The following is a 13,007-nucleotide window of genomic DNA, read 5'->3' as shown; positions in this document are numbered from 1 at the left end:
ATAATTTGAGTAGCAGCCCACATGACACTGATAGTTAAAAGTTTACTAAACTTATTATTACCTTAAAGTAATGCCTCCTCTTTTACTTCATTTGCCTGCAATGTCAGAAACAGATGCTGGTGAGATAGCAGCAGAGGCTGAACCTTCCTACCAACATTCCATTACATTTTGTTGCCATGTGACAGATGGCAGCACAGGGGCAATATGTCATAATGGCATCTGACATGGAAGCGTCCTTTTTTTTTAAGGAAAGGAGGAAAAAAAATTTGAAGATCTGCTTTATTTCACTCAGTTCAACTGGGAAGATAAAACGTGTGGAAAATATAATATTGTACAAATTGTTTTCTCAGTGGCTATTTTTTTCTAGTAGAAATGGGCCATTTCACTGATAATAGGTACTTAGTGACTTGATCTATTTTAGAAGCCAACAAACAAAACATTCAGTTCATTCTTCACATGGTTCCAGACTGGATGATAGTTTATTTGCACTGACTACCTCTATGCTTCCTATGAGAAAGCACTGGAGTTTTCTCTTTAAAGAGCTACAAGCCTCCTAGATACAATTTAAAGAAAAGAAGCTTATACAGACTTGAAGTATAACTGACAGAAATAGCTTAGTACTTGAATGTCAGGCTCTCTTATAGCAATTCCAATAAACCTTTTGAAATTTCCTGTAAAACAGAAAGGGGAAAAGAAGCCTTAGTCTGAATAATAAAGAGAAGAAAGCTGCAACGGATCTTTGATCAATAACAGTGTATCTGGGCACTTGGGATCACCTGGGATCCCACTTACACTAGAAGCAGATGCAGGACTGAATTTCTTTTGAAATGCATATTGAATGTATGCTGGATCTGGAAGACAGAAAGATGGATAAGCACGCATAAAACCTTCTGATAGAAAGCTAAACCATCAACAGTTTTTGAACAAACGTGAACTAGCAGACTGAATTTTTAATGACTTGATAAGACATCTGTCAGCAGATCTGTATATCATTAAGCAACAGCCTTAAACATCAGACACTACAGTGTGTACAATGGTTTCCATTCTTTTCCTGTATTCAGCTATTTTTGGCTCAGCGTGGCCCAGATTAGAGTACTCTTGGCTCAATGAGTGCATGGTTTCTCAGATTAGTAAGGATATTGCCTTGATTAAATGATGAAGAGATAAAGAAATTATGAAAAAGACAGATAATATCCATGCCAATACAGCCCTGGAGTCACACCATAAGGTGAAAACAAGATACCAAAATATGTACAAGTATTACTGAATATCATTTGTATCTAAATTAATTTGTTTCCATTTTATTCTGCACTACATTGTTATCATAATATATATATTATTTGCCTAAAATAATTTAAGGAAAAACCAAAGGATAATCACAGTGCTATTTCTGACTGAAATATCATTTGCTACCCTAAATTCGTAAGTGATAATTAGTATTCCAGTCCAGAGTGTGGGCCATCTTATTGCACAAATTATTTGCATTATTTTTTCCATTTTGAACACAAGCTGGCTAGAATCATGCCAGCCGTCCAAAACAGGACCTAGCAAAGCAAGCGCTTCCAAATTCTGGGAAGTGTTGTGAGACAAGATCAAAGCATTTTCAGGGAAACTCTGCATTCTCCTAATAATGCTAAAGGACTTTATATAATCTGGGGTAGCGAGTTCTGCAGCATGCTTGTACTGCAAACACTGCAGAGGAATTCACTATCCAAAATAGAACCTTAAATCTGGACCTCCACCATCCGTCTCCTTAGATTATATATCGTAATTACCAGATTATTTTTGTCTCAATATTTGGTTATTTGTAAGTAGAAACATCTCTCACTGGACAAGTGGCTAGATTTGGACAAGTTATGGAAACCGGTCTCACCGCTGTACACATAAAAAGAGAATAAATTTATTCTTCTAAAGAGAATACATTTTATCTTAAACTTAATTGCTACTTTTTCAGTGAGAATCACCTTCCAATACATTTGGGGTATTCCCTTCAGACAACTAAAGTAATTCATGAAATTAATCTTAATGGACTGAAGAATTTACTGAAAAAGACCTTTAATTGTAATGAAAGCCACTTTTTATGTGCAAATTACAATACTAGACTTAGTAGCTCCCCAAGGTAGTGTTTGCCCAGCAGTATTTGTTTTGAATTAAATTGGATAAGAGTTTTTCCATATCCTCCTTTGTTGCTCATTTCTTTTTGGAGCTGGATTCAGAAGAGCCCCACACTGAAGGAGTGGCTCATCTCCCATGGATTCTGCCTGTACTGTACAGGCCAATAAATGCTTGACCCAGCTCCAAGGCTAAAATGATTTGCCAAAATAGCAGCTTAAGCTAGAGGTTATTCCAATGTAAATTCAATGTGACAAATGCTAAAGAGGCTCCTGGAACAACAAAAAGCCATATGTTGGCATAACAAAATCAGAAAGGCAGCTGCTGTCCTCAACTCTTCCCACAAAAATCTGATTGTCCTCAATTTTTCCCACAAAGATCTGATTGTCAGTATAAAACAATGGCAACTCTGCAAAGCAATAATGAAAGGAGCAAAAGAATATGCTGCTACTTATGCAATATGTCAACTGGATCCTGAAGATAGGAGGGGGAACACACCATCTGTGGTGCATATAGTGAACCAAACATGGCTGGATGTCAGTCACTCGGCAGGGTAGAGCCCATTTCCAGCACTGGAGAGTGTGCTGCCTTCCCTCCAAGTTCTCATCCAGTGGTCCTCAGCAGTTCAGGAAATCAGCCCACTCTCACAGACTTCATGTGCACTCCATAACAAGTAACGTGTTTCTAAGCTGATACTATCCCCTTTTCTTTGTTTGGCTAGAATCAGACAAACTCTTGTACCAACTGCGGCTGTTATTTTTAAGGTCAGAATTATAAATAAGTAGATTTGCTTTTACAGTTGCCTCCAAAAGAGCTATGTATAGGTTACAGTGCCTGGGGAATGTGAAGTCTGAGGGCAAAAGCAACCTTGCACTTTAATAACACAGGATCAAATGCCATGCAATTAATTTACCAGTACGCTCCATCTAAAATCACCTCTTCAATTACTGTTATCTCTTTTACTGATAAGATAAAATTATTAACTCACAAATGAGGTCAAGTGAATCAGATTTCTCCTTTCACTTTCCTGCTTACCAGTTCTGAAATGTACAGGGAAGATCTCATCTAGCAGGTAGGAGTCAGTTAGTCATTTAAATATACATTTATAGTGGCATTTTAGATGCCCTAAGATGTCCCATCTGGCTTCCAGCTGCCTCTGGTGGGAGCAAGCTTTACGTAGGTTCTAATCACACATTCAGTCCCATACATGTCTTGGATACTCCTAGGTGTCAAGAATGACACTCAGTGCCTCTATGTAGACAGCTAACTCCCACCCCAACTGCTCAAAGCGAGAGCTGTCAGACCACAGACTACACAAAATGACAGAACAGTATTGGAAGACTAAGATAAAAAACAGTATATAGTTTAATTCCTGAAACAATATAAATAATATACTAATAATAGCACAGAACATCTGGATGGAATATGTAGGATGCTACTAAATATCTATATAACGTGCTTGATTAATTGAGATTGGAGTATCCAGAAATCCAGCCTCAAAAATATTTGCTATGTTTGTTACAGAGCAAAGGCAGTGTGAGAGGGGGATGCCAAAGTAGAGAGCTCTGGTCAGGCTAATAAAGAGTTCAGTAAAACTACTCTGAGATGGACTTATTTTATTACAGTGGATCAAGCAACACCACAGCACCACAACCTGAAGATGCTGGAGCTCATCTTTTTTGATAGTTGATAAAAATTAGAAAAAAGAAAAAAAAAAAGCTTGAGTTCTTCAATGCCCCTGAAATTCCATAACTAACACTCCTTTCTGATTAGTTAGATTTCCTACAGTTAGGAATGATGTAAGAATGAGAAAGTCCCTCATACCTTAAACTCTCCCTACAGCATCTATTTACATGACCATCAAAAGGACAGGCATAGGCAGTTACACTTGCCATAGTCAAAAAGTTGCAGTAAGCTAGTCATCTTTGGGTTTTCTGTAGCTGGTGAAAGAGAAATTAACACTCAATCTACTGCTCAAAACAACGGTCTGTTAAAGTCATATGGCAACAGGTGAAAAGCTGAAATGTGCTGTATTTGTTTTAAATTAGATGCTTATACCAGAGCAGAGGTTGTGTATGAATGGACACGGGAGCCTGCAAGGTCAGTGGTTGTGGCTGAAGATGGCTCTCGACTGAACCAATATGATCTGCTTGGACAAACGGTGGACTCTGGAATCGTTCAGTCCAGTACAGGTCTGTGAAAAAGGTTTGCTGGGAAGGGTTTTGTGGTTTTGCTTTAATGGAAGATCTTTAACATCAGAGGAGAACTGAGAGAAGAAAAACTCAAAAATCAACAGATGAAAGAGTGAGTGAGAGAAATTGTTATAAAAGGCTTTCAGGTTAGGAAAACACAGCTCTGAAAAGGTAACATATCCTGGATTATTTCCTACTTCAGTTGGTTGTTAAAATAGTTCAACAGTTACAAAGCCTCCTATAGTGGTGAATCTAACAAAAAATAAAGAAACAAAGCAATCTACACTATAAAGAATCTTTCCTTTTTCAAGATTTCAAGATTTAATTTTTGGTATTTTACTTCAATTACTTTGGAAAGGCAGAGAGATCTAAACACAGACATAAGCTGAACACTGAGAATGAATAAGAGCTCAAAGTGTTGTCTGGCTTGATCATTCAGTGGATCAGAGAGAAGCACTCCATTAGAAGTAACTGTATGGTTTCGAATGCCCATGCAGTTGTGACAGAGCTCAAGAAAAACAAACGTGCCTAAACCAAACTTTCTAATGTGTCATTTGTAAGGTAAAAGGACATTTAAGAGAAAATGAATCAATTTAATGTGAGCTGTAATTAATGTCTGATTTATTTTCTGTTTAGTTTGCATTTATTTGTAAGTCCACCTAAGATATAAAATTTATCTTATACTAATAAGCATAATATATTTCCGGTGCTCCAATTTTCAGTTTACTACTTGGAAGCTTCTGTTCAGTAGATGTAATCTTAAAAACTGGAATGGCAGAAAAAAGGACTTAGCATAAGAACAATATCAACAGAACTGCTTCCGCAAACTTGTTGCTTCCATTGTTGAGAAATCTGTTCTGTTTCCTTACACATGTAAGTGCAGGTTCTAGAGGCTTAACTATAGCATTCAGTAAGCAAAATAATACTGTTGCTGCCATTTTGCTTAAGCAGGGAGCCAGTCATTTTTAAGTTGTATGTGCAATTTCTGTCACTCTTCAACTATCAAGTCCTATTGACTCAGGTGGACTTTAAAATCATATTATTATAAGTACTTGAACAAATGCATAAAGGGCTTGGGAAAATTTGCATTTACATAGAATTACTTTGCCTCCTTGAAAACATTGTTTTGCATAGAGAATCAGCAGGGCTCTACTCACTAAGTGGTATATTCTTCTCCTATTGTTCTAAAAACCAGCTGAGAGCTTATTTCTTAAGAGGAGTTATTTTCTGTTGGGTTACACAGCATAGAAAGAGAAATATTTTGCTTTAAACTAATGTCAAGAAAAGCCTTATTTCTACCAATGGTGATAGGATAAGTATTATTATAGTAAATTTATTTCCCGCTTCAAACCTCATGTCTGCATGTCATTAAAATTAATGTGATGCACATTAAGTTTACGTGCCCACCTGATTAACTGGGTTTATTAAAAATAGTTTAAAGAGCATAAAGTAATAAGTATGATTTGACTTTACTGAGTATCAACCATTTCATTATAAGGACACGGGTTAATTTACAATACCCGAACACTGACTCTTAATTGTGAAACATTGCGGAATTAAAGACTGCTTAAATACTACAGGAAAAGTGCTGAGCACAGATACAGACTCCCAGAGCACTGGGAAGACTGAAATGGTGGACACAGTTCAAGACATTAGGCTAATGTAAATGGAGGAGTTGTGTGGCCATTTTTAAAGGTTTCGTATTGTGTAACATGTATAAATTAAATGTCCTGTAGTTTTTAAAATAAATCTCATTAAAAGATCTACAGTGTTTTTATAAATCAGTGCATTGGTATTTTGAGGACTGAAAGAAATGCCTCTGATTTTTAACTGAAGTGTATTATTCTAGGCCCATGCTTTGCTTAATACATTTCTCATGGTATTATCTGCCTTCTAACTCAGACCTGTTGTAGCACTGAACTGATGAGAGTAATCTGGACTTTTTAATTGCCTTATTGCTTTGAATCCTGTTCTCATTTCTGGAGGTTAAAAATACTTTCATAATTTAAGCAGCTAAATAAAGTTTCAGAGCAGAGCAATGTGTTCACTTTGTATTCTTAGCTTGCCTTCTATGATCGCTGAATTAATTCTGGCATTCCATTGTGAGCATTCTATATGAGACTGCATTAAAATAGCTATAGCAGATAAAATTAAGTTACTATTTTTTTAAGCTAGGATTGGCATTCTTCGTAAGATTACAATCACTGTTGCAGGTTGTTCAGGTGAAAATAAAAAAACAATTGGTAAAAATCATGTCAACAACCACTGTATCACTCTGGACGTTCTATTTTTGGATAGAATTTTTTCCTTGTATAGCCTTTGCTCTACCTTTAATTTTTAATTGATTCTCTTTTCCCCATTTGCTACTGACTTCCATTTTATATTGAAACAGATCAGCAGTATTGTCACATCCTGTCTATATGATTTCCTCAGGGTTATACATTGAGCAAGAATGCTCAAATGGAAGTTCTTTTAGACTTTCTTTTAAAGAAAAGTGCATTTAACATGCTCAGTGTATAAGCAGTCAATGTCTAGACATAGTTTTTCAATCCAATTTAAGCCTTTTCTGTTCAGGAGCAATGGTTTCTTTCCAGATGCCTGTATATTAAAAGAGAATAATGGTGATTTCACATCATCTCTAATCTAAACAGAGGTTTTCATCCAGTTACATTTCCATCCATTCCATTCCTAAGATAGCATCCATTGTATAAAGAATCAGTCTACACTGAACAAAATGTCATAGCTATAGGTTTGCCAGTCTTTTGAGAATATACTGTTCTTCAAAATATGTTTCCAATGATGTTGTAAATAATGGTCTGAAAATAAGGCATTATTTGCTACTGTCTGGAAAGAAAGATTTACAGAGTTATATAAATGCTAACAATGCTTTCTGTATGTAATTGGAATACACAAATCATATGTTTTTGTAGCACCTAAAACATTATTGGTAATGAAAATATTCTATATTATTCTTGCACTAGCCATTTTCTGGGCAAGAGGATATTAATTTAGTAAGGTATGGAATTCAGTAGGGTAGAGATGCTTAGTATTCAGAGTAGATAAAGCCCAAACATTGATAATAGAAACATAACTGCACCAAAAATTACAGTTTAAGCTTGAAACACTTCTGACTTGCTGTCATCACTTGGTCTTTGGATGATGTTTCTCTGTGTATATTGCAGCAGTTTTCCAGCTTCTAATGGAATGAAATCTTTCACAAGAGGCCTAAACAGCCTCCAATTACTGCAGACATTCATTCACTACTCAGTAAAGATGAAAAGATGCAAATTTAATTAGAGTTTCCCAGAACTGTATAACTTTGTTGTTATTATTGGAACTTCAGAATTTGCTTTATTAAACGTTTTCTTCAGAGCTAACCCAATATAATTTGAGATTTTTTCTTTTCCTTAATCATAGTTGTACATATAATGAACAGTGATGTCATTTAAAGTCTCCTGATTTTCATATTTATGAAAGCTTTACAGTTTTTGTATTTCTTTAAAATTATTTTTATTTATTTTTAGGGGAATATGTTGTTATGACTACACATTTTCACTTGAAGAGAAAGATTGGCTACTTTGTCATTCAGACTTACCTGCCATGCATCATGACAGTGATACTGTCACAGGTGTCCTTCTGGCTCAACAGAGAATCTGTTCCAGCAAGAACCGTATTTGGTAAGAAAGACTTAAAAACTCCTTGGCAATGACATGCCAAATAAATGTAAGAATGTTTATGGTAAAACTGTTATGTACAGAGTGACATGAACCAAGACCTCATGAACCAAGTAAAGACTTTTTGTAGACATATGGATGTGCATTTACAGAAGAATGGTTTAAAGCACAAGATAATTACATATTATTTACATAGCGTGATTTAGATTAATGTCTACAATTACTTCAGAAGTTTTATCACTGACTGCACTGAGAATTGATCTGGGACTTTTATGAGCCTGTGTACTCAAAGCTACTGAAATTGTATCTATTTTATCTCTCTTCACACATGCCATTTAAAAGGAAATGTCAGGTCAGCATTTTGCATTGCCGTACTTCATTGTCCCTAGATAGAGGACAACATTTCCTAGTCTCACAATGAATAATATATAATACTGCATGATCTCCAGCTGCTATCTTGAGAGGCTCCAGAGCCTGTGTATTTTTGAAAGTTCTCCTTTTAGAAGACAGTTATTTAGTAAACACCCTTGTGTTTACTCCATCATTAGGTATCGAGATAGGTGATTTTTCCACTTCCTAATGGCAGTAAAAAAACATCTCAGGATATTTTTCATGAACGAATGTATACAAAAGCACATCTTACATCTTTTAGCCCACTTACTATCACAGATAATATAAATTATAAATCCTGCTTTGCACAAGAGAAACACACGCTTGCTAATAATGAGTCAAATAGGAGATTAGGTTGTCTCTCAGGGAAGGGAAATTGCTTCTTCACTAGGCATCAAAATTTCCAGCTCTTTACACAAGTGTATGTAAATACACTGTTCATTATTTGGCCTATTTTAAACCACTGCGTATTTTCACTAACACTCAGTGCAGCAAAGATGAACTTCCAAAACATTCAATGCAGGATACTGCAGTTGTCAAGGTAACTTGTGGCCATATGACTTGATGTAAACGTCCAGCCTACGCTTGCAGATTTTGCAGAGTGAGTTTGGTACAGCCCTACCACCACCAGTGAAAGCTCCACAGGGAGCTAAAGTGTCATCAGCTATTGGATATCACAGTTAGAGATAACATTATTGCTGTTCTTAAATAAATTCTCTGCTATTTGGGGGGCATCAGGGAACATCTGTAACAATATGAATTTAAATAAATGTAATGCTACATAAAACTTCTTGAGTTTATGTATGAAGGAACATATACTTTGTAAACGATTTTAGCATTAACAACAACCAGGCTAAGTAACACAAAATGAATAAGCTTTTAAGGTTTACGCTTAAATATATTAGAACTACTACAAGAAGTACATGTGTGAATTGATATATTTTTAGGGCAATTTACACAGTTTGGGTAAGGAAGAGCAGTGATGATTCCTCATGCTCCATGAAGCTTTACGTATCATCCAGTACAAAACTTAAGAAATTATTTACATCCCCATTTAAAAATTACCATTGTATTAAAGCAGCATGAAAGAAGAAAAGTATAGAACACATGTTTCAAAGATTCCACGGCATCTATAGAACTTGAAACTTGGTATCATCAGATAGCAAATGAATTTAAGTGGAGAGGTCCACAGGAATGATGGGTGCAGATGAGGGTTTTCTATCTGTTGTAGTAGTTGAGAACTGAAGTGCAAAATAAAACCGCTGATAAGATGACAAAACCTGTTTGCTTTGCAGGAGTGACAACTGTCTTAACAATGACCACGCTGAGTATCAGTGCAAGAAATTCACTCCCTAAGGTGGCCTACGCCACTGCCATGGATTGGTTTATAGCGGTGTGCTATGCCTTTGTGTTTTCTGCACTCATCGAATTTGCAACAGTGAATTACTTCACCAAGAGAGGTTACGCATGGGATGGCAAAAGTGTTGTTCCTGAAAAGGTAACGCCACTTAGTATCTACTCCAACAACTCATATTATGTCACACGTGATCTCCATATGTTTTATAATAAGTGGGTTTTTTGTTGTTGTTTTTGTTTATGCAGAGGAAAAATCTTGTGGCTGCTGTATTTCTCTGCAATACTCTTATTTCAGAGTATATTGCTCCTTAACTTACAGAAGATTGCCAAGTGATAGTGATCAATGCAGGGCTTTTTCTTGCCCTTGCCTACTACTAATTCCCTGTTTTTTTTTTTAAAATAGAAATATTTTTATTTTTAATTCTTAGCCTATATATGAAATTGGGCTGTTTTGGGAGTCAGTAACCCCAATACACACCTCCCTCAAGGCAAAGAAGAACATCAGATTGTCTCCTTGTTGGGATCAGACTGTGTAAGTCACATATGCATCAACAAATTGTTGCAGATGTACAGGGAATGAGAGTTTCCTATTTCCTATGAAGTATCATGTGAGCTTCTTCTGTGAGGAAGCTCATTTGGGTTATTTTTTAAGAGATCTTGAAAGAGACTTTTAACTTGCCTAATTACTTATTGCCTAATTGCTTATGAACATTCACAGATTAGAGAATCAGCAGAATAAATATTTGGAGGAGCAGATGTTACTCATTGGTATGCGAATATATGTGTTTAATTCAGGAATGTACGGATAGGATATATATAAATTCTTCGTTACTGTTTTTCTATTTTCGTTGTGTAAGTCATTCAGTGATAAATTAGAAATAAACTTTGAACATTTACACAACAACAACCAACATAAAAGCATTGTGGAACAAAATGAAGTAACTAACTTACAGGTTCGAGTGGTGCCACTGCGGGTCAATATTTTCAGTTACTGACGTATCTTCATTGAAAGTCATTCTTTTCTGTTTTTCAGCACTCTTACCTACGTGACACATATTTTTAAAATGAATTACATTAACAGAAAATATTAAATATTAATTATTCCCTTTTTAATACTGTCTATTTACTAATATCAATCACTGTAACCGGACATAAATTTCAAAGAAAATTAAATTTTCGTACAAAAAACCTAAAACAAAACACAAACCCAAATCAGTAAAAGCACAACAATCAAATACAGCCTGAAACATTGGAAGATGTATGATTTTAAGTTCCCTAGCAGGTAAGGGTCTTCATACATGCTTTGTTATAAGGCAACAGTACCCAGAAAAGCATGTTACCTGCAGGCATCAAAGAAAAGCAAGCAAAGTAACCTAACAGTAAACAAAGCATCACATATTAACAAAGTTTAAGGCTGCTGTTAGCTATTCCATTATCTTCTCATAAATTCAAATTTGACATAAAGTATCAGGCCCCTGATTGGTGTCAGGCCTTCCTTTGGATCAAATTCCTCATGAAATTTGTATCTGTAGGCTGAGTGTCCCCTGACACTTCCATGATCTGGTTCTTCACCCTGCTGGATTTAGAGCTACTCTTAAGCACATCTTGCTGATGGGGAAACAGTACAAGCTACCAAGCAACCATGTCAGCAGCCCTCCTGCTCATGAAGAAGGGAAAGGACAGGCAACCAGAAAGCCTTCTGATTTTGTCTTTTCTGAGTATTATTTTTTTTTTTCAGCTGTTTGTTCATCTTACTCAGCAAATACATTCTAGGACATTTTGAAGCTTTTCCTGAGCTTCAAGCTACAGTGAATATTACTGCCTTGAAACAAAGAGCATCTACACCACAGGCACTATCTGAAGCCCCTTTCCTATGAAGAAATAGATTTAACATTTCATCAGTACACGTTTCCTTCCTGAAGCTCTGTCATGCTTCAACAAGCCTCTTCCCACACGCCATCATGCTTTTGCAGCTATTCTCAGGTGTCCTTCAGGTGCCTTTTTGTTCACATAAGTGTTCACCTCTTTATTTCTTTGTTTATAAACTAAAGTCCTTCCTCTCCCTCTCCCTACCACCTTGAATATTTAGCTATTAATCTATAGTCAATCTGTCATAAATAGTACTGTGACTATTTAAATAAGTACTTCCTCTCTGGGACAGCTGCATGTTGATAACAGTTCTAATTGTTATTCTGTGAAATGATGCAATAAAACCACTCATACTGTTTTCTATTTATCCTTATTATCATCTTCTGACTTCTGAAGGACCATGGGGTCAACATTCCCCTTTATTTTCCCCCTCAACAAGCACTGCATAATGATTTTCCAACCTCTTAGTATTTTATTGTTAACTGCTTTTGTTTTCTGATAAATCACGTTTTTATTTACACTTCTTTATCCATCCACTACATGTAACATCTGCATTTATTCTTGAGATGTTACTGGAGGAAGAGCTTGCATTCTATACAACAGTTGAATTTCAGCTGATAACCCCACACGACAAAATGTATCTATTTTTCTCCCCCACTAGTAGAAAACTAGAAAACATAAAGACCCATCTGAAAATCTACATATACCTTCTGATTAGTAAATTCTTCACCACTGAGAAACATTCAAATCTTGCTTCACAAAATGAGTTGGCTACAAAAATCGTGCAACTGCTTAAGACCCTCACTTCATAATGGCATTTCAGCCATTATGATCCAACTGCAGTATTAAAGTAGGAAGTGAAAATTTCCCTTAATTCATATGCTTCTGGTGTAAATCCATAGTATCAAAATAAGACGACTGGTTTGGCAATGTTTCTAAATAATCCACTCTTCTGTGTCATGGTCAAATGATATTTTTATTTGGTATTTTTAAAATGGTATTTTTTCTATGTAAGTACTGTATTAGAATGAACCATAAAGAACGCTGTTTGTCTTAATACTGGAAAATTACATTACACAATTCAGCATCTTTTAAGGTTCTTATGCTGGTCAAGTGGCAGAGCTGATTAAGAGAGTGCTGAATTACGAATGGTTCATCACTGCTCATTACCATTAAAGGTAATTTTGTCTAACTGTGAGCCTATCAGGGTAAGTCTTCACTATCCATCATATACTTTCATTTAAGTAATACAAATAATCCAGGATAAGTGATTCTGTCCCTGTCTTCATCTAAGTATTTTGCATGTGTCGTGTACCCCTGATGTTAGCTTGTCATTTACAGGTTATCACAACTTGTGATATCAAGTTAGTTTATACCAAAATTTCATTGTGCTTTTTTACCTATAGAGAAGCCA

General features: G+C 35.8%; 1 protein-coding gene across 2 annotated transcripts in view; it reads left to right on the top strand.

Annotated features, from left to right (window-relative positions):
- The window catches only part of GABRA1 (gamma-aminobutyric acid type A receptor subunit alpha1), a 37,172-nt gene that overhangs the window by 21,285 nt on the left and 2,880 nt on the right, over positions 1–13,007 (top strand). For both annotated transcript variants that reach the window (XM_015876366.1, XM_015876367.2), the window contains exons 7-9: positions 4,161–4,304; positions 7,829–7,981; positions 9,664–9,866. In XM_015876366.1, coding sequence (XP_015731852.1) covers positions 4,161–4,304; positions 7,829–7,981; positions 9,664–9,866 — 500 coding nt within the window. The remainder of the gene's footprint in view (positions 1–4,160; positions 4,305–7,828; positions 7,982–9,663; positions 9,867–13,007) is intronic.

Source organism: Coturnix japonica, chromosome 13, assembly GCF_001577835.2.
Source record: "Coturnix japonica isolate 7356 chromosome 13, Coturnix japonica 2.1, whole genome shotgun sequence".
In the NCBI taxonomy this organism is placed as follows: Eukaryota; Metazoa; Chordata; class Aves; order Galliformes; family Phasianidae; genus Coturnix; species Coturnix japonica.
The sequence above is the reverse complement of the archived record's forward strand: the minus strand, read 5'-3'. Positions and strand labels throughout refer to the sequence as shown.